This window comes from Lepidochelys kempii, chromosome 2 (genome assembly GCF_965140265.1).
Source record: "Lepidochelys kempii isolate rLepKem1 chromosome 2, rLepKem1.hap2, whole genome shotgun sequence".
NCBI classification, from domain to species: Eukaryota; Metazoa; Chordata; order Testudines; family Cheloniidae; genus Lepidochelys; species Lepidochelys kempii.
Genome location: NC_133257.1, coordinates 74,546,576 through 74,569,832, shown reverse-complemented (window position 1 = coordinate 74,569,832; position 23,257 = coordinate 74,546,576). Strand labels below are relative to the sequence as shown.

The 23,257-nt window shown below is 41.8% G+C and overlaps 1 protein-coding gene across 6 annotated transcripts in view; it reads left to right on the top strand.

The window, feature by feature from the left end:
* Positions 1 to 23,257, top strand: part of SPIDR (scaffold protein involved in DNA repair) — a 340,912-nt gene that overhangs the window by 125,223 nt on the left and 192,432 nt on the right. For all 6 annotated transcript variants that reach the window (XM_073331247.1, XM_073331245.1, XM_073331242.1 and 3 more), the window contains one exon: positions 8,661 to 8,880. In XM_073331247.1, coding sequence (XP_073187348.1) covers positions 8,661 to 8,880 — 220 coding nt within the window. The remainder of the gene's footprint in view (positions 1 to 8,660; positions 8,881 to 23,257) is intronic.

Here is a 23,257-nt window from a genome sequence, read left to right as displayed (position 1 = left end):
GGTGCTCAGTGCCATGCAAAATCAGGCCCAAATTAGACAAATAGAAGTTAAACAATGTGGACTAAAATATTGCCTCATTTTAAAATTAGTAACCAGCAGGGACAAATGGAGAGCTTATCATTAACTATCTTTTTTTTTAAACTAAAAATGCAACAAAAAAAAGTACTTCATCCTCTCAAGTTGAAAACAGTTGAAAACAGTTGAACTCCATCAGTCCTCAAAGTATCAATCCTGAAGCACTTGCATGAGAGGAAAGTGATCAGGAACAGCCAGCATGGATTCACCAAGGGAAGGTCATGCCTGACTAATCTAATCGCCTTTTATGATGAGATTACTGGTTCTGTGGATGAAGGGAAAGCAGTGGATGTATTGTTTCTTGACTTTAGCAAAGCTTTTGACACGGTCTCCCATAGTATTCTTGTCAGCAAGTTAAGGAAGTATGGGCTGGATGAATGCACTATAAGGTGGGTAGAAAGCTGGCTAAATTGTTGGGCTCAACGGGTAGTGATCAATGGCTCCATGTCTAGTTGGCAGCCGGTATCAAGTGGAGTGCCCCAAGGGTCGGTCCTGGGGCCGGTTTTATTCAATATCTTCATAAATGATCTGGAGGATGGTGTGGATTGCACTCTCAGGAAATTTGCGGATGATACTAAACTGGGAGGAGTGGTAGATACGCTGGAGGGGAGGGATAGGATACAGAAGGACCTAGACCAATTGGAAGATTGGGCCAAAAGGAATCTGATGAGGTTCAATAAGGATAAGTGCAGGGTCCTGCACTTAGGACGGAAGAACCCAATGCACAGCTACAGACTAGGGACCGAATGGCTAGGCAGCAGTTCTGCGGAAAAGGACCTAGGGGTGACAGTGGACGAGAAGCTGGATATGAGTCAGCAGTGTGCCCTTGTTGCCAAGAAGGCCAATGGCATTTTGGGATGTATAAGTAGGGGCATAGCGAGCAGATCGAGGGACGTGATCGTTCCCCTCTATTCGACATTGGTGAGGCCTCATCTGGAGTACTGTGTCCAGTTTTGGGCCCCACACTTCAAGAAGGATGTGGATAAATTGGAGAGAGTCCAGCGAAGGGCAACAAAAATGATTAGGGGACTGGAACACATGAGTTATGAGGAGAGGCTGAGGGAGCTGGGATTGTTTAGCCTGCAGAAGAGAAGAATGAGGGGGGATTTGATAGCTGCTTTCAACTACCTGAAAGCGGGTTCCAAAGAGGATGGCTCTAGACTGTTCTCAATGGTAGCAGATGACAGAATGAGGAGTAATGGTCTCAAGTTGCAGTGGGGGAGGTTTAGATTGGATATTAGGAAAAACTTTTTCACTAGGAGGGTGGTGAAACACTGGAACGCGTTACCTAGGGAGGTGGTAGAATCTCCTTCCTTAGAGGTTTTTAAGGTCAGGCTTGACAAAGCCCTGGCTGGGATGATTTAACTGGGAATTGGTCCTGCTTTGAGCAGGGGGTTGGACTAGATGACCTTCTGGGGTCCCTTCCAACCCTGATATTCTATGATTCTATGATTCTTCTAAAGCAGCCCCAGAATATGGGCTTATTTCTTAGCACTACACATTCTATCAGCAATATTATGTTTACGGGATTGTTTGCATTTCCATAAGATTTTATTCCATGAACTGTTACAGGCAGAATCAATAGAAATCCAACAGAATGTATTTCATTGTCTTGGGAGCCAAAATGGCAAAAATCCTAGGAAATTCAGACTGTTAAATTATTTATTTTAATTATTTGGTTACATCAAATATATTACAAAACTACTTGTAATCTGTAAATCATATAATTTGGTTCTGTAGTTTTTTTATTATATTTGATCATAAGTGACTATCCGTAATTGCTTTCTCTGAAGTATCTGTCCTTCTCAGAAGCTGAGCTGTCACCCCACTCAGGTGATATCAGCTCAAAAGGTGTAGATCTTGGCTGCTCACATGATAAAACCAAACATATGCTGTCCAGACTACCTTTGCACAAAACAGGAACAAAAATATTTAATAATTTTGCTTTAAATTATGGTTTAATTTGGAAAACAACTTTCCCTGTTTTCTAGGGTGTTATATTAAGATTTCTTGGTCTTGATTTTTGTGGGAATTCTGTGCCCCTGGATTTCTCCTGGCACTGATTATAGCTTGACCTTATTATTAGAGCCCTCCGTGGATAGAAAATTTTGATCCGCATCCATGTGCGATCCGCAAACATGGTCCACAGATATCCATAGATTTGCATGGCTCTATTTATTATGCATTACTTTGGCTGTTTAAATCTTGCGGGGTGTCTGTGTGTGTGTGTGAGAGAGAGAAATATGAGCATATGAATTTCAATTTTTGTTGACTTAGTACTTCATATATCTCCCCTTCCTCTTATCCTTTTCCCTTGAATTCCCTCATCACCATAATTTTCACACTGGTGTATCTCTTCTGAAGAGATGTGTAAATTCTTTCCCAAGACTGTCTATGCTGTTTTGTCCTGAGAAACTTACTCTGCCTCATCTTCCCTGGGACTGAATGAGCTGCAGTGTAATTTAGGGCACCTACAGCTTCTGTTAGCCTCAGTAGTGGTGGGGAGCAAACAGGACCCATAGTTTTCACTTTCACTCTCCAAGCCTCCTTTGGAGCCCAATTAAATGGCTTTTTTATTTAATCTTTGCAAGTAATTATCATACATTTGAACTGTCCCTTGCGTTTCTACATAATTTATAATTCATCTGTTTACGGTTTTATGGGAGACTGCTTATTTCATGTAACAGCTTTGACCTCAATGGGCTTTGAGTCAGAACCTAATACTTGAAGAATAAATAAGTTGCATTTTTAAAGAGTCAATATTAATGAGCTCTTTGTATATTGTTTATTAAATAGACTCTTTAATAGTCCACCACTGAAGATACTGTATCATTCTTATTTTTGCTGAATTGCAGCTTTTCTGGCAGACTGTATTTAACAGCCCTGGTCTCACAGATTATAGAGACAGATGTAAAATATAAACTGGATAGATAGTTTTACTCAATAGTCCTCTTCATTCAGCTCAGACAAAAAATAGAGAAAAGCTTGTAGTTCCAAGAATTTCACAAACAGTTTTTAAAAAATTATAGTCCTGTATTCGTCCCCTGTATGACACGGACAATTTGGAAAAACACTATTTTTGAGTTTTCAAGAAGATTCCTGCAGATGGCAGAATCAAAGTTTTAATTGAGTAGGTAAAATAGTAAGTCTGTTTAATTAGCTCTAGTCACATCTTATCTATATACATATTTAATAATTGACCAATTAGCATAGCATCTATTTTATATTTTGTCCTCAGTATAATCCCTCTACATGATACAGTTTCATAGTTATTGCTTCAACGTATTCAGTCCATATAGTCAGCATAAGCACAGACTCCATGAGTGCTCCAGAAAAAAAATAGTGGGTGCTCAGCACCCACTGGTGGACCCCTCCTCGCATCTACCCCTCAGTGCCTCCAGCTGGTGGCAGGCCCCACCAATCAGCTCCCCCCTCCCCATCGCCTCCTGCCTGCCGTGGATCAGCTATTCAGTGGCATGCAGGAGGCGCTGGGGGTAAGGGGAGGAGCGGGAGCAGAAAGAGGCAGGGGAGAGCGCAGAATGGGGCGGGAAGAGCAGGGGCAGGGCTGGGCAAGGTCAGGGGAACTTCTCCAGATGCCAGGGAGTGGAAGGGGTGGGACCAGCCACTTCTGCCTGCAGGGACATTGCTCTGCAGCATAGTGGGTTGGCAGCTGCCTGAGAGAGCCTGGCTGGGGAGGCGGTTTCTGCTCCCCATCTGGGCTTGGGTGACAGGGACTGGGGGTGAGCAAGTCTGAGACCCCCTCCCCCAGCACATTTCTGGCTCACTCAGCCGAGCCTGGGCAGGCTATCTCGGGCAGCTGCTGGGCTGCAGAGCATTAGAAGAGGCTCCCCTCTCCTCCCCTCCCAAGCTCCTTCATACCAGGGAGAGTGCCAGAACATGCTGGGGGCCAGGTGCAGAGGGAGGACAGAGTGTCCCCTGCTGCACGTAACATGTCTGGGAGAGCGTGGTGGCCCTCGGCTGGGTGGGGGGTGTTGGCTGGAGGGGCGCATGTGACCTCCCCTTTAGATCGTGCCCTCCCCCCACCATATGGGGAGGCACCAGTTGTCTATGGGGTGCCCTCAGAGGACGAGGCAGAATGGGACGGGAAGAGGCGGAGCTGGGGAAGGGATAGAGTGGGGGCATGGCCTGGGGGCAGGGGTTAAGTACCCTCCAGGAAATCAGGAAGACAGCACCTATGGTAGTCAGGATTCCTGCATACCATTAAAGTATTTTTCTTGTTGTTAACATAAATGGTTGGTTAGTTCTAAGAAACCTACCTCCTTGTTATGCAGAATTGCTACCAACATACCTCTAAGCTTGCTTTCCCTAGGTACTGCATCACTGAATGCAAAAACATAATTCTGCCTTGGCAGTGGAATACAGTAGAATGAGGTCTTCAGAAGTTTGACAAGAATTTCCATAGATTATCCGAAGTAGAAAGGAAAACACTGCAAGTAACATCCTCAAGCAAACAAAACAAACAACCAAGCTTGAAGCTGTCAAAATTACAGCTGTCCAGTCCACCTCCTCGCCCGTACACACACCCTCGATGCGCAAGCAGACACATTTGATGATTTAATTGGCGTAAAAATCCAAGAGCCAAATGAATTAAACATTAAAGCTGCATTCTGTACTTTCCCATTTCATCTTTTGCCAGCAATCCAGGCTGCTTCTCCTGGTTTTTGAGAGAGCATTCTGTCAACAGGAGTAAGAGCACAGTTTCTGAGTAAATGTAACTATCTGTATGGATATAAATAATCAAATAGGTTGTGGTTCTGTATACTTTGTATTTCTGCCATGTGCAAGGCTTAATTGGGATCCTGAAGTAGCTGGTTACACATTTCTTTTGGTGAGGAAATGTTCTTCTTTGTACAATATTAACTCTGTCTTGTGTCAATTTTCAGACTGAAGAACAACCTGAGAATAGTGGGAATGGGGTTTCTCTTGTCTTTTCTAGGGTTTCATATAAAGTTAAGAATTAATTTGAGAATATTTTGGTATTTTCAAATCTGGCTCATTTTCATGTATATTATTAAAAAACAGAACCCAGTGTGTTTCACCTTGTCAGATCATCATCTTGTCCTACAGAAATTTTCTGAACTTACTGCTGGATCAGCTGACCTAATTATATGCTGCATAGTCAAAATGGCAAAACTTCGTTTATTAGGGCTGGATATTTCAAATGCTAGATTGGCCTCACTAGTTCTTCTTTTTTTTTTAATTTGAAAAAAAAAGTTTGATTATAATTTTTGTGTGTGTTTGAAGTTAATTTGAGTGACTCAAATGGTTTTTAGAATACATGAATATTAAAATTGTGGGGTAGGTCTAGTGAAGGAAACATCCAATTACTTTAAAGGCAGGGAATTTTTGTGGTGGGAAAATCTGTTTATGAATACCACATGGTTTAGAGTTAGCTGAGAACCACAACAAGCATTCAAGTATAATTCACGAAAGTGTGAATATTCTCAAGATAGTTCATGAGAGCGTGAATATTCTAAAGTTTGTTTTTAGGCTCTGAAAACCTGCCCAGACTTTGGCATCATAGGTTTATTGGAAGCTTGTGCATAAGCAGAACTTAACTGTTTTAGATAACTCTTGAGGTTAGATTTTAACCTAACAATGTGTCCTGAGAGGCGGAGAAAGACGTGTAATAATAATAGAATAAAATCCAGTTCTTGAATAGCACTTTTTATCAGTAGATCTCAAAATGCTTTACAAAAGAGGAAAATGAGGCATTATGAGCTGAAGTGGCTTGCCCAAGATCATCCAACAGGCCGAGCTGGGAACAGAACTCAGGTCTCCTGGGTAGAACCGATGAGAAATTCTGGCAGAATGTTTTCCATCAGAAAACGCTGATTTGTTGAAAGCAAAATGTTTCATTGAAATCTGCTGCTTTTGATAAAAACTTGTTTTGAAATGAAAATTGAAACAAAGTGTTTTGATAAGGTTGAAAAGTCCCATTTCAGGGTTTTTGGACATTTTTAGATCTCTACACAAATGCAAGGAGTGTGGGGAATAAACAGGAAGCACTGGAAGTATTAGTACATAACTAAGTTATGATTTAAAGTCTCATGACTGGAATATTGGTATAGAGGTGTATAGCTTGTTCAGAAAGTACAGGCGGAAAAAAGAGGGAGGAGGATTGCATTACACATAAAGGATATATATATATAATTGTTAGGAGATGTAGAAGAAGGTGGGAGGCAGACCAGTTGAGAGTCTCTGGATAAAGATAAAAGTGCTAACAATAGGGGTGCTGTCATGGGAGAAGTCTATTATAGACCACCAAAGCAGGAAAATGGAAGAGAAGGTAGATGAGGCATTTCTGAAACAAATAACAGAAATATCCACAACGCAGGACCTGATAGTAATGGGGGACTTTAACCCAGACGTATGTTGGGAAAGTGGTAGAGCAAAACACAACATTTCCAGTCAGTTCTTGGAATGTATCAGGACAATTGTTTGTTCCAGAAAGTAGAGGAAGTAACCGGGGGATAGTCATTTTAGACTTGATTCTGACCAACAGAGAGTAATTGTTAGCAAATCTGAAGGTGAAAGGCAATTTGGGTGATTGTGATCATGAAAAGATAGATTTCGTGATTTGAAGGAAAGGAAGGCGTAAGGGCAGCAGAATAAGGATAATGGGCTTTAACAAACTCAGAGAACTGGTAGGTAAGGTCCAATGGGAGGAAAATCTAGGGGAAAAAGGAGTTCAGGAGAGCCGGCAGTTCCTAAGGGAGACAATATTAAGGGCACAACTGCAAGGAAGGATAGGAAGACTAGTAAGAAGCCAATATGGCTCCATCAGGAGCTCTTTAATGACCTGGAAATCAAAAAGGAGTCCTACAAAAAGTGGAAACAAGGTCAAATTGATGGAGTACAAAAGAACAGCGCAAGTATGTAGGGAAAAAATCATAAAAGCTAAGTCACGAAATGAGTTGCACCTAGAAGGGCCATAAACAGCAAGAAGAGGTTCTTGAAGTACATTAGGAGTAAGAGAAAAATGAGGGAAAGTGTATGTCCTTTACTTAGTGGGGAAGGAGAGCTAATAACTGATAACATCTAGAAAGCTGAGGTGCTTCACTAAAAAGACTAATGATCACCAGATACTCAACACAATTAATATTGACAACTAAGGGGAAGGAATGCAAGCCAAACTAGAGAGAGAACAGGTTAAAAGAATATTTAGATAAGTTACATCTAACTTAGAAGTTCATCCTAGGTTACGTAAGGAACTAGCTGAAGCAGTTATCTTTGAAAATTCCTGGAGGACTGGAGAGGTTCCAGAAGACTGGAGAAGGACGAACATAGTACCTATCTTTAAAAAGGGGAACAACAAGGACCTGGGGAACTATAGACCAGTCAGCCTAACTTCAATACCCAGAAAGATACTGGAGCAAATTATTAAACAATCAATTACCTGGAGGATAATAAGGTTATAACGAGTAGTCAGCATGGATTTGTTGAGTACAAATCATGTCAAAACAACTTAATTTCCATTTTTGATCAATTAACTGACCTAATGGATCGGAGGGAAGCAGTAGTGATATATCTGGATTTTAGTGAGGTTTTTGACACAGTTCCCCATGACATACTCATAAGCAAACAAGGGAAATGTGGTTTAGTTGTATTTACTATAGGTGGGTGCTCAACTGGTTGAAAGACTGTACTCAAAGCGTAGTTATCAATGGTGTACTGTCAAGTTGGGAGAGTATATTTACTGTGGTCCTGCAGAGGTCAGTTTTGGGTCTGGTACTATGTAATATTTTCATTAATGATTTGGAAAATGGGTTAGAGTGTGTGCTTATAAAATCTGCAGATGACCCCAAGCTGGGAGGGGTTGCAAGCACTTTGGAGGCCTGGAGTAGTCTGCAAAATGACCTTGACAAATTGAAAAATTGGTCTGAATTAACAAGATTAAATTCAATAAAGACAGGTGTCCTTAGGAAGGTAAAATCAAATTCACAAATACAAAATGGGGCATAAGTGGCTAGATGTTAGTACTGCTGAAAAGGATCTGGGGGTTATAGTGGATCACAAACTGAAGATGAGTCATCAATGTAATGCAGCTGCAAAAAAAGACTAATATGAACAGGAGTGTTGTATGTAATACATGGATGGTAAATGTCCTGCTTTACTTGGCACTGGTGAGGTCCCAGCTAGAGTACTACATCCAGTTCTTGGCACGACACTGTTTCTTCTGTATACACCTTGGGTGGCTCTTCTCCCCACCACCCAAGGTGTATACAAACTGCTTCAAAAATAGTGTTGTTTTTTTTAAATGGTGTATGGTACTGTCCTCAGTATTTGGAATACATAGAGAGACTTTAATGCTTTGTTCAGTTCATGACATCTATATAGAATATGTTTTGTGATGATGTGGTGTTTAAGAAAGCAGGTTCGTAGCCTGGTGTTGTATTATTTCACTTTGGTTGTTTAACACGTCCAAGCAGTTTTGACTGCTTTGTCAAAAGAAATGAGAGGAGTCTGACAGTGGGATGTGAATCTGTGTGCCACTACTCTGGTCTGTAGGACTCGTCTTCCTAACTTTTTATTTTGTTTTTGTCACTTTGCTTACTTTCCAGGAGGCAAATCCGGTGTATTAATTGTGAAGATCTTAGAGGTACAAGAGGAATGCGCTATGCAAGTTGCTCTCTGCCAGCAGTTGGGACCGCTGTCTGCTGACAGCTCCTCTGAAGAGGTTGTCGTTGAGTCTGAGCCCAGAGTCAAAGTTCTCTTTACAAAGGAAACAGCAGCTCAACTCAAGGGAGGCCCACAGGATATTGTCCACATCTATCCTCCCTGGTAAGTACAATACGTTGGTTGCACCAGCCGTAGTGTTAAAAGATAAGGTATTTTTATCAGACCATTCATCACATTATTACAGAAAAGGCTCCAGAGAGTCAGGCCTTGTGTCTCTGGTGGCTTGTGAGAATTTTTGACAGACACATTAATGTAATGCTAGGTTAGGTAACAAGGAAATATAATACCTGCTTGTGTTGCTGTGGGCTTTGATTTTGTTTTTCATTTAATATTTTCATGTTTAAGATTCATTAAAAACTGTTTACAATGATAATACCAATTAAATACATTTTCTGGTGGGGTAAAGTGAATCAGAAATATTCCTGTGTTGTCTTTAGTTTGGGCATATCCCTGTTGGTGGAAAAGTCTATTCTAACTGTGCAGTACTCAGCAGATACTCCATGGAAGGATAGTGTGTCTGAAAAAAGTAAAATAAATCACTCACTACTTATCAGTAAGATTACAGTAAATGGCTGGTTATCATTTTCACGGCTAACTCTATTCCACTCCACAAACTCAACTGTAGCACGCATTGTTAACTTTCTCTGGAACTTGTCAAAATATAACTTTGGCTGAACTGTTTAACTTTTCTGGACTGAGGGCAGCATAAGATGACTATATTTTTAGAGTGAAGGATTGGTTGTAGCGTGTAGGCGTTGTGGCATTGGGTCAGCAGTTTGGAGACTTTTTAGGGTAGGGCTGTTGCTCTTCTCCCCACCAGCCAAGGTCTATACAAACTGAAAAATAGAAAACTTTTTTTCTGCTAATATCTTTCTCATAGTCATCTCAGGTGTTATCCCAAACAGCAGTAGGTAAAAGTATCTGCGTCACCTCTTCCCACCGGGCATCCTTGCCCCTGCCGCACCTCAGGGGGTAGGGATAAGAGGTCCCAGGAGGGCTGTTAGGAAGTTTTGGGGCTTGCTCCCACTCACTGCCTTCACAGTGCACGCTGCCCAGGTGCCTTTGCACACACAGCCCCAGGGAGAGCAGGGGTGGAGGAGGGGCCGGGAGCGGCAGGGCTCCCAGTTCAGCATGGTTGGGGGTGGGATGACCTGCAACATCCTGGCGGTCAAAGCCACTTCGTGCCTGTCAACTTTGCTCCCTGCTCCAGGCAAGCTCCGTGCAGCAGCAGCAAGGAGGAGCCGGAGCTTCTGCCGCAAGAGGAACAGGAACAGGGAGCGGGTTTGACCAGGCAGTAATGGTGCTTCCAGCCACTGTGCTGCTGCCTGCAGCACCGCTCCTCTTCTGCCAGGAACTCTGGGATATATCCAGAGGTCTTCTGGGACCCAAGTCAAGCTGGGACTGCGTGCACACGAGAAATCAATAGGCTTTGGACCCCAGGTTCCAGCTTAACACTGACTTGGACCCTCCAGCCCTGCAGAGTCCTGGGATGCAAGGGGGGGTCAGGTACCAGCACTTGAAGAAGAAATGGCAGTTACTTACAGGTAACTGGAAGTTCTTTTCAATTTGTGGTCTGTATCTGTATTCCACTACTTGCCCTCCATTCCCTCTGCTCCGTACCTCTCTGGATTTGCGTTAGGAGGAATTGGAGAGGTGTCGGCCTGCACTGCCTCTTCTGCCCTCAGGAGCACAAGGAGATCTGCGCATGTGTGGGCCAATGGAAAATGCTTGCTAGAATTTCTGGACTCAGGCACATGGTGCACATGTGTACCCACATGTGGAATACAGATAAGGACCACACAGCTTGAAGAACTTCTAGTTTACAGGTATGTAATCTCTATTTATGCATAGTCTCTTGGAACCCAACACAGAAAAAAGCACATCTTTTGCAAGCTCCTTAAGCACTGAGCAATCACTGAACCCCCACAGGGTTCTTCATATTGGCAAAAGATCATCTTATGAAGTCAGAATATTTATGCATGGGGCATTTCAGAATTGTTAGAGGTGCTCTCATAATTTCTGTTGTTGTAAAGGCTTATTTTTAAAGACTGGTGGATAGTGGCAAAATTCCGTGATATCTGATCTGCAGTCCCATTTTACATCATTTTGGTGGTGTTTTGATGCCAAATTGTCTTCCTTCCTCACTCAGCCAAATGTTAAATGAAGTTGGCCTGGATGTTGTTAAAGTAAACCATTTTTCTTGTTTTTAAAAAAGGTTATAATTTGGAAGTCGTAATTTTACATAAATTTGAAACTTGCCTTGTATTTAGTGGATGTTTCCTCCACTACACTAAAAAAATAGTGCAGGAGTGCGGGTTATTTGGTTAAACTGTTATTTAAGAGTAATAAAATATCCTCCACTACCTTTGGATTGAATAAACATTTTTATAATTTGAAGGAGGAAAAAACATGAGGTAAAAACATGTTCATAGGTCTCTTCTAAAGGTAATGGGACAAATCTATCCCTGATGTAAATCCATTGAAGTCAATGGAGTTACTCCGTGGATTAATTTGACCCAATATGTTATGAACTGAATATTTTTTGTTACTGTGTTATAATATATATGGCTAGTAACGTTAGAAAAGGTAAAACAAACAGTGATTTTTTTTTCAAGCTTAGAATAGGGTACTCGACTTTAAAAATAAATATCACAGTTTAAAGTGTTGGACCAAGACTTTAGATGATCCTTTTAAGTAGGGAACACAATCATATACAGTAGATAAAATGAAGCTTTGAATAGTGTAAGATTCACTTCTATAACGTTAATAAATGATTCCATCACATCAGCGTTATGATTCAGCATTCCAGACACCACTAGTTAGAAAACAGGAATCAATAGGACTGTGGATGTGGACAGAAGTACGTACGAGTCTATAATGAGTGTAATTTGTCATAATGAAATACAGCTGTGGCCTTTAAAGAAAAACTGGCAGAACTTCATTTTCTAAAATAAAGCTATTTAACATGTGAACAGGTGAAAAAAGCATCTGAAAACACCAAAACACTGTTTAAATAGAACTTCTATTTTTAAAATGAGCTTATTTACACATTTATTTTATCTTTAACATCAATCAGAAACAAAGGAAACTGAATAAGAAAATAGGATGTTAAAATGAGGTTGAGGTTTGACCTATATCAACAAAGAAAGTCATGGCAAAGGCCGCCACCTCATCCTTAAATCACCCAGATATACTTGGAACACATGGCACAGTATGTAAGTTCATCCACTCTTTTGAGGTGCTTGCAGTGTAATGCAGAATGGGGTGAGTTCATAGAATCATAGAATATCAGAGTTGGAAGGGACCTCAGGAGGTCATCTAGTCCAACCCCCTGCTCAAAGCAGGACCAATCCCCAACTAAATCATCCCAGCCAGGGCTTTGTCAAGCCTGACCTTAAAAACTTCTAAGGAAGGAGAGTCCACCACCTCCCTAGGTAACACATTCCAGTGTTTCACCACCCTCCTAGTGAAAAAGTTTTTCCTAATATCCAACCTAAACCTTCCCCACTGCAACTTGAGACCATTACTCCTCATTCTGTCATCTGCTACCACTGAGAACAATCTAGATCCATCCTCTTTGGAACCCCCTTTCAGGTAGTTGAAAGCAGCAATCAAATCCCCCCTCATTCTTCTCTTCTGCAGACTAAACAATCCCAGTTCCCTCAGCCTCTCCTCATAAGTCATGTGTTCCAGTCCCCTAATCATTTTTGTTGCCCTCCGCTGGACTCTTTCCAATTTTTCCACATCCTTCTTGAAGTGTGGGGCCCAAAACTGGACACAGTACTCCAGATGAGTTAAGAGAGGACTGCTTCTGTTGGTGTAAGTTAAATCTGTAGGGCAACATTTTCAAATATGTTCTTCAAATTACTCTCTAGAGTTTTGCACTGAATCTTTGTGCACACAGATTGATCACCTGAGCATGTGAATAAGGTCATTAGACACACCAGTGCTGATTTGTGCATGCGCAAAACTTACATGCATAATTTAGGAGCCAGTGTTTAAAGAATTTACTCTTCACATTATCTACAGTTTCAGAGGATGAGTTTGTATGTGGACATTTGTTGAGCACAAATCACAACTTGACATAAAAAGACAAAAATGTTGCATAAGCAAATGGGTCCTGCAGGAAACATGCATGCATATTTTTGGAAGCAGTGTTTGGATTTGTCCCTAAACACTTTTTTGTACAGAATCCTGTGTTACTGTAACATTAAGACAAATACTAATTTTAGTTCTGTGACAAAAAATATTCCTTATTCACACGAACAGTCTTTTTATGAGTAGTCCCACTGACTCAATGGAACTTCATGTGTGAAAGAGAATGTGTAAGATCGGGCACTAATTGCTTTATACATTGGATCAGTTTTTTTCACCTAGTTAATGTTTCATACATTGTGTTAAACTTAAAATGTGTATTTACAATCCTCACTGAAGGGAATTTATTTTACTGAGAATTACCACCATCTGCAGGGAAACAAAACCTTACAAGGCAGATGTGATCAGTCTTTGTTCCCTTGGCACTGGTCAGCAGGGAGAAGCGAGTGAAGAGGAGCACAGAAATTAGTCCGGTTTCAGAGTAATAGCCGTGTTAGTCTGTATTCGCAAAAAGAAAAGGAGTACTTGTGGCACCTTAGAGTCCGTTGCCAATGATGAAAATTTAAATGAATACTTACTAGAAACCTTGTCTTACAGAATCTCCATCACACGTGGGTTCTCCTTTTCTTGATGGCTACCAGGGGCAATTCAGTTTTTTTGTCATTAAACTCTGGATTATAAGCCGTGCCTTCTACTTCCTGCTAAAAGTTCTGCCTGCAACAGTAAAAGCTACTTTTGCCGATTCAGGTAGAAGTTTTTGGAGTAGGGAACTAAGAGGCACACTGAACATTAATTGTAGTTGTTAGTTTGTCCTGTATATTACGAATTTCTGAAGTTCCAACCATAAACAAAAAGGATTTTCTCTGGAGATGACTCACAGGAAATGTCTCATTTACCTGAAGTGTCACAGTTGACTTGTTCTAAACAGGCATAAAAAACAGAAGTTGTCTAATTTGTAAGATGTCTCAATCCTGAGATTGAAGGAGGCTTTTGTCAATTCTGGTTTTAGCCCAAAAACCCTTGCATGTTCAGAGTATTGGATGTAGGAGGCATCTGGTAGGGAGACAATAGCCAATGTTTGGTTTTTGGTGGTGGAGCCAATGCAGCATGTAGGGAAGGCATCAATCTTAATAAAACTTGGCAAGAAGAGTGATCCCAAAGTGTTCCCCCAACTTGGATTTCATAGTTGCAGTAAGTTCAAATATACCTGCTGCTTCCTGAACATAAGTTTGAAGGGGCAAATACAGTTCTAACTTCACTTTTCCTGTTTCCTTTTGTTAGACAGGAGGAAGATGTTTTGCCCATGTCACTGTTTTCTGGACAATGAGGCTTTTTAAAAAAATGCTATCATAAAATACCTCAGCCTGTTTGATAATGATAAAGTAGCAGCTTGGGCTTGCTCTGTTAATGAAACACAGGAACAGTGTGTTCCTCAGTTTGGTGCTGTCTAACTGGAAAAGAACTCTATCATTTGCATTCTGCTGTTACTCATAAACTTTTTTTTTTTAAATCATAAAAAAAATAAGGAAGAAATATGTTTTGCAAAACTTCAGTTCCCTTACGTGTTCCACTGATAAAGGCAAGTTCTCTGAATCAGAGGTTGATCAGTCAGACCAGGATCAACAAGAGAGAGTGTTTTCCTTCAGAGCCCTTTGATACAATGTGTACATTTAAAAACATTATCAATATAATAGATATTCAACCAGACAAAGAGGAGGAGAAGAAATCAACAGGCAAATCCCCACTATCAAAAAGGGAGTGAGCACTGTCTTTACATTCTTCCTTTGAAGATATTATAATAGCAGTGTGAGAATCCTGATAAGGGAAAGGAGGCTCAACCAGCAGATAAAATTCTACAAAAGTTCCAAAGCCAGCATGGTGACTATTTCTAAAGTAGATATGGCAGTAGCCTCAAAGCCAAAGATATGATCTTACCATCTGTAGGTGATTACTTTTCAAGATCATGCAGTTAGGAAAATTGAAGCTACCTTAAGGAGAAACTGAAACAGCTGCAGCCTTCTGAAAAGCATTTTTATCCCCAATATATTTTGTTAAAACAGCCTGTTTTATATTGTTATATATTGTCTCCTGTTATATTGACTTAAAAAGAAACCTTAAAAATACTGTCCTTAAAAATAGAATGATTTTTTCCATCTATTCTCAGGCCTGGTCTATACTACAAAGTTAAGTCCCCATAAGCCACCTTGCGTAGACCTAGTTGTGCATGTGTGTATGCCTACATTTATCTCCCACTGATATAAACTCTCAGTTATGCCGACATAGTGACACCACCACCCCCCAAGTGGCATTGAGTCATGGTCAATTTACTGAGGTTGACACAGCGCAGATGTAGATGCTCTGTTACCGATGTTGACACGAACAGTCCTCTAGCACCTCTTCCACAATGCCTGAAACTGACCACTCTGGTCACAGTTGTGAACTCCACAATCCAGGGTTTACACAAACCGGAAGACCTCTCCCCCTTTAAAGCCCTGCAGATTATTCAGATGATTTTTCCTAATTGTCCAGATTGGCAAGCACACCAAGCAGCTCTCCACAGTTATGTGCAACTGTCCAGCTGACCGTGCTGGCTACACAATCCAGACACACATCGTCTTGGAGTAGACAGGAGCTACTGGATCTCCTGGGCCTGTGGGGAGAAGAGGCTGTACAAGCACAGCTACGGACCAGCCATAGAAATGTGAACATATACGAGCAAATTGCATGGGGGGCTGCAGGAGAAGGACTATGATGAGGATCAGCAGCCGTGCTGTGTGAAAACAAAGGAACTGAGACAGGTATACTAGAACGCCAGGGAGGCCAACAGTTGATCCACTGTTGAGCCGCAGACCTGCTGCTTTTACTAAGAGCTGCATGCCACAATTGGCGGAGACCCCACCACCACCTTGCACACCACCATGGATACCTCTGAGGAGGCAGTCACAGGCCCCTGGTGTAAACAGCGAGGCTGAATAGGAGGAAGAGAATGGGGCACATGTGAGCTAGGACCCGTTTGAGCATCCACCACAGTTCAGTCAGTTCTGGCAGTCGAGCATGGGCAAGCCCAATGCAGGCAAAGGAGCCTTGGGTAAGTGTGTTAGTTTCCTATTACCGTGATGGCATCCCCAATTTAGCAGGACACAGCTATCGACTTTTCATTTATTTACTCGTACTATAAGAGTTAGCTGTAGAACAAAGAGAGAACATAAGAATGGCCATACTGGATCAGACCAAAGGTCTGTCTAGCCCAGTATTCTGTCTTCTGACAGTGGCCAATGCCAGGTGCCCCAGAGGGAATGAACAGAACAGATAATCAAATGATCCATTCCCTGTCACCCATTCCCAGTTTCTGGCAAACAGAAGCTAGGGACACCATCCTTGCCCATAGATGGACCTGTCCTCCATGAACTTATCTAGTTGTTTTTTGAATCCTGTTATAGTCTTGGCCTTCACAACATCCTCTGGCAAGGAGTTCCACAGGTTGACTGTTGTGTGAAGAAATATTTCCTTTTGTTTGTTCTAAACCTGCTGCATATTAATTTCATTGGTGACTCCTAGTTCTTGTATTAGGAGAAGGAGTAAATAACACCTCCTTATTTACTTTCTCCACACCAGTCATAATTTTATAGACCTCTATCATGTCTCCCCCTTAGTCATGTCTTTTCCAAGCTGAAAAGTCCCAATCTTATTAATCTCTCCTCATATGGAAGCCGATCCATACCCCTAATAATTTTTAATGCCCTTTTCTGAACCTTTTCCAATTCCAATATATCTTTTTTGAGATGGGACGACCACATCTGCCCGCAGTATTCAAGATGTGGGCATACCATGGATTTATATAGATGCAATATAATATTTTCTGTCTTATCTATCCCTTTCTTAATGATTCACAACATTCTGTTTGCTTTTTTGACTGCTGCTGCACATTGATTGGATGTTTTCATAGACTCAGTTCTCCACAATGACTCAGTTCTCTTTTTTGAGTGGTAACAACTAATGTAGACCCATCATTTTAAATGTATAGTTGGGATTATGCTTTCCAGTGTGCATTACTTTGCATTTATCAACACTGAATTACATCTGCCATTTTGTTGCCCAGTCACCCAGTTTTGTGAGATCCTTTTGTAGCTCTTCGCAGTCTGCCTGGGACCTAACTATCTTGAGTAGTTTTGTATCATTTGCAAATTTTGGCACCTCACTGTTTACCCCTTTTTCCAGATAATTTATGGATATGTTGAATAGGACTGATCCCAGTACAGACTCCTGGGGGACACCACTATTTACCTCTCTCCATTCAGAAAACTGACCATTTATTCCTACCCTTTGTTTCCTATCTTTTAACCGGTTACCAATCCATGAGAAGACCTTCCCTCTTATCCTATGACTGCTTCCTTTGCTTAAGAGCCTTTGGTGAGGGACCTTGTCAAAGGCTTTCTGAAAATCTAAGTACACTATATTCACTGGATCCCCCTTGTCCACATGCTTGTTGACCCCCTCAAAGAATTCTAATAGATTGGTGAGGCATGATTTTCCTTTACAAAAACCATGTTGACTCTTCCCCCAACAAATTATGTTCATCTATGTGTCTGACAATTTTGTTCTTTACTGTAGTTTCAACCAGTTTACCTGGTACTGAAGTCAGGTTTACTGGCCTGTAATTGCCGGGATCACCTCTGGAGCCCTTTTTCAAAATTTGTGTCACATTAGCTATCCTCCGGTCATTTTGTACAGAAGCTGATTTAAATGATAGGTTACAAACTACAGTTAATAGTTCTGCAATTTCTCGTTTGAGTTCCTTCAGAACTCTTGGGTGAATACCATCTGGTCCTGGTGACTTATTACCATTTAATTTATCAGTTTGTTCCAAAACCTCTTCTAATGACATCTCAATCTGGGACAATTCCTCAGATTTGTCACCTAAAAAAAGCTCAGGTTTGGGAATCTCCCTCACATCCTCAGCCGTGAAGACCATTGCAAAGAATTAATTTAGTTTCTCTGTAGTGGCCTTATCGTTCTTGAGTGTTCCTTTAGCATCTCAGTTGTCCATTGGCCCCACTGGTTGTTTAGCAGGCTTCCTGCTTCTGATGTACTTTCAAAAAGTAATAATTTTTTTTTGTCTTTGGCTAGTTATTCTTTAAATTCTTTGAGGTAGAGTCATTATCTGCTTTTCATTTTCCTGTACAGTTAGGCAGGGGGTCATCTGGAACAATTTGTTTATGTACACAGGGATGTCCCTTAAGCCCTCCTGAGAGCTTGACAAAACTTTGGAGGCACTCTGCAGTCCTCTCTCGAAGGTTTTTAGGAATGGCAGCCTTATTTCTTCTTCTGCCTCAGGACACTTTCCAATGCCACTTTGGCAGGTACCATTACAGTACACAGGCTAGCAGCATATGGACCCTGGCAGCTTTGGGACATCAGATGAAGCTGTGCCTTTTGCGTCTTTGTTACCATCAGGAGTGAGATATCAGCTAAAATCACTACTGCTGTGGAAAATGGTGGCAGTATTCAGTGCTATTGCTCTATACTCTTTGTTTTATGCAACTGAGCATATCTCTCACCCCTGGCACGCCATATTCACCATGGTTGGTGCTGTGAGTGTTACTGTGCACAAGCACTCCGAAGCAGAAGTGTCAGTAAGCCTCTCTTCTTTACAACTTCAGGGGAGCAAGGGAAGGGAGTTTTGAATCATAACTTTCACTTTCCATTGTGACTGCACTGACACTGCTACCTCTGTGTGTTTATCTGTAGCGGCCTTAAGGGGTTCCCCCTCCACACCTGCGGAATGCCTGAGCTAGCTAAGCAAGAGAAAGAAGAGGACTTGGAATGACATTTTCAATTAGAATCCTGCAAGCCAGTGCTGCATCAGACCACGAACGGAGAGCCTGGAGGACAAATATTGCAGATTTATGGAGAAGGATAGAAGACAGGCCCAGGAGTCAGAGAGGGAGATGCACCAGGACGTAATGGGGCTTTTGCAGCAGCAAACACAGAGGCTTCAGACTCTTGTGGACCCACAGATTCAATAATCCCGAGTTCACCTCCTTTGCAGTCCATGGAGAACAGCAGTATAGCATCTCCCTACAACCCCCGGCCAACATTTCCCATAGCATCACGGACCGCATCCCTACTCTTACCACTCCACACCAGGGGATGTCAAGGAGAACCACAGCTTAACATACATTGACCTATGAGAGCCACGGTTGACATACGTGTAGCTGAAATGCGCATGAATGTGCCTTCCCCTTTTTTAAGCAAAATGGGTGGCGGTATTGAAAGTATCTACTTACTTGTGATTGTACACAAGATTGTACACTTTGACAACTCACAGGATCAGTGACAAACATAGTATATATAATCATAAATGTGCAGCAAGCAATACAAAAATAATAGATGTGTTGTCGATGTTATTCTTACATGTGTACCAAGCACCACATAATTCCCAAAGGTCCCCCAAACTGCATGATAAGGTAGAGCATGGTATACCACAACACATTATTGTGGCTCACTGTTAGTGCTCTTTCAAAGCCTCCCTGCACTGTATACTTCTGTGTTGAGCTCTTCTGACAGCCTTTGTATCTGACTGTTCAAACTCAGCAGACAACCACTCCACCTCTGCCATCCACCCTAGCAGCAACTTTTCCCTCATTGCTTCACAGATATTATTAAGGACACAGCTGGCAGCTATAACCATTGGGATATTTTTCTCACTGAGATCCAGTCTTGTCAGTACACAACACCAGCACCCCTTCAATCTACCAAAACCTCTATCATTCTGCACCTGCTGAGTCGGTAGTTGAATCTTTCCTTTGTGCTGTGGAGGTGGCTGATGTATGGCTTCATGAGCAAGGGGTAGGCTTGGTCCCTCAGGATCATTGTTGGCATCTATTGCTTCACCTCAGTTTGGGAATGCCATATCTGCAAATCCATCCATTATGTCCTGCACATTGCCTGGAGTCTCACTCCTGTGTAGCAGGAGACGATTAATGGCCCTACACACTTGCATGACAATAGCCCCACGGTAGATTTTCCAAAATGATTTTGCATTGACTGGTAGCAATCTGGTGTTGCAAGTTTCCACATTGCAATCACCACCTGCTTTTCCACCATCAGTGCAGCTCCCATTTTGGTGTCCATGCTCTGGAGGGCTGGGGCTGGCTTGGCACACAGATCCAGAAATGTGTCCTTTCATATCCAAAAGTTCTGCAGCCCCTGCTTGTCATGGCAAACCTGCATTATCATGCAATCTTACCAGTTAGTGCTCATTTTTCAGGCTGAGAGAAACAAGCACTCCACCGGTTGCAGCTGCTCCACAAATGCTACGAACAGTCTTGAATTGGTTCTCAGTTTGTTCTGTCTGACCTCCTGGAAATTGTCATGTTCCCAGGGGCTGCTCTTGTGGCTCTGCAGATACTGGAGGATCATGTGTCCTTTGCTTGCAGTACTCATGACAATTGTGCAGAGCTGTGCAGGCTCCAAGCTTCTGTCACAGATGGCAGACAGCAGTGAGTCCCATATGGGTATCGGGGATTTTCCAAATAGGTATGAAAATTGTGGGCTAGAGAGTGCATTACGGCGTGGAGAAAGTTACATAATGGGAACTTGACCCCGTGCTCCCAGTCACTCCCCCATAACTTGTTTTTGCCCTACCAGGCATTGCCAAAATTTCCCAAAAGACAGTGTGCTGGATGGTGGTAAGCGCCATGCTGGGATACCTACTCATGGTGCACTGCACTCTGCATTGACACAAGCACTCCTGCTGAGTATGCAGAGTACTAATGCAAGGCACCAAGTATGCATCAATGTGCACAAGTGATATACTAACTGCAGCAAGCGGCTTCGTGCCAACACAACTTGCATCAGCAAAAGTTTGTAGTTTGAACGTGACTTCAGAAAGCTATCTGTAGCAAATGTGGCTTCTCTTTCATATCCATTTTGAGAGAGTAATACTAAGGATTTACCCATTTTAAAAAATGCAAAGATAAATCAGTTGTCACACCTCAGAGGAGATTCTTAGCATGTTTTGGTTTGGATTCTATAGATGAAAAAGAAAAAAAACTATGGCATAAACCTGCTATCTGTACAGCCATGCAAATATATCATAAAAAAACTAAACATATAGTCATCGGTATTATTTGTGTCCTTTCATCCAAGATGTAAAAGATCAAAATAATTCAAATCCTTTTTAGCCAGACTGATAAATAATATAGTTATATTAGGCTTATGCATAGGTAGGCCAGATAATATCAGAACAGAGTTAAGAAGGACTTGTGGGTTAAAGATCTTTGACTTCAAGAAAACATTCTGTAGATTCTACCTGTTCCTCAGATCATCTAATTGTCACAGCCGGTTGAAGCAATAGACCTCTGCAAATGCAAATTTCAGATGAAAGATCTCTCTATAGCAGTCATTGTCACTTGATCCAATTATTTTCAAGGAAATGAACAAATTCAGTTTTTTAACCTCCAAACTGATGTATCGTAGAAAATAATGCATGCAAGAGAGGATATCCCTGTAAATTACAGGACAAGAAGTCACCCTATGTGGAAATGCTACACTTTCAAGAGAAGAGAGCAATAGGATGTGTGAGGAGAGGTTGAGAAGAGTGGAGTGGACGGCGATGAGAAGATGCAGGACCAATTGCAGGGGGAGGCGGGGGCGAGGGGGGTAGGAGTGCCATTTGACCTGGACCTCAAGCTCAAAGGGGGCCTCAAATTTAGACACTTGTCAATGTTTTGACATTTGATAAGTTTTGCAGCTTGGTTTTATGGGAAGTACAAAGCAGTTCTGCTTGAGCATAATTCAAACTGTATTTTCTCCAGCTGTGGAAACCACACACTAAACCTTGTAGGTGTTGTCGGTGCTGAATCATGCAAGGAGGCAATTACGTACTTTGGAACTGTTCGCAAATGTACAGTCTCTTCAGTAGCAGTCCACAAAGGTGGGAAAATCTGAAGCAATATCTTCCTGTTTCACTGCATGGGATGTCCGAAACTAGATGGTCTGCATGGATTGATGGTGTTCAACCAGTTGCGCAGCATTTGAATTCAGTGAGAAAGGCTTTAAATGAACCTGAATCTCTCAATCTCACTGCATAGGCTTGAACTGAACTTCAGTCTATTCAGAAGCACATGTCCAAATTTGAATGCATTCTGATGTAATCTTTCTGGATGAAGCTACTTACAATGATCCACCAAACTAATCTGGTAATCGAAGCATGCAGTGCTACACTTGATGTTGAGAGGGATAACATTGAAAGTCTTATCAATGACATTGAACCGATTTGTGAACAATGGGATGTGATCCTGGCTGAGTCCAAATTAGTAGCACAGAATATTGGCATTTCATCTGAGTTCTCCATCAGTCGCAACTTACCTACTGAATCCGATGCCGAGCAGCATTATAGGGTCAATGTCTTCCTTGTCATCACTGACTCTCTTCAGTTAGGTCTTACACATCAATATGAGTCACTGTGGCTAATTTGTACCCTTTTTGGGTTTCTTTGGCAGTGCAACAGATTGAATAATGAAGATCTACTTTCTGCAGCTGAACAATTTCAGCAACAGTACAACAAAGAAATCTCAAAAGATCTCCGTGATGAGGTCATCTTCCTCAAATGAATATATTCCACGAACTTTAAATTGGATTGCAAGCCAAAGGAATTGCTTCAAGAAATACTCGAACCTGGACTCTCTGGCGTGTTTTCTAATATCACAATTGCACTGCGTATTTTTGTCAGTTTGCCTGCATCAGTGGCTTCACGTGAACGCACTTTCAATGTGTTGAGGCAGGTGAAGAACTATCACTGTTCAACTATGGGACAAGAGTGTTTGAATGGGCTCGCCATGCTTAATATCAGCTGTGACATTGCATGAAAGCTAGATTTTTCATCAATAATTAGTGCATTTGCACAGAAAAAGGCTAGAAAAGCATTTGTTAAATTAAAAATATTCAAATTGTCTCACTCTTTTTTGGTGCCTTATTTTGTTTTCATGTCTCTTTTTTTTTCTTTTTTTAAATTATGTCTAGGGAGCTTCAAAAGCTGGAAATGCAATGGGCCTCTCTGGACCTCTGAGAGGACCTGAGAAGATGAGACAGCCATGCTTGTTGCAGGCATGTGGAATGGGGAGTTCAGAGGTCTGTAGAAAATGAAAGACAAGGTTTTGTGGAATATAGGAGTTTTGAGACATAACCATCCAGATGTGGGACAGTAACTCTACAGTACTCACCAGCAACTACACACCACACCACAGAAACCAATCCCTTACCCAGGAACCAATCCCTGTAGCAAACCTTGTTGCCTACTCTGCCCCATATCTACTCTAGCGACACTATCAGAGGACCCAACCACATCAGCCACACCATCAGAGGCTCATTCACCTACACA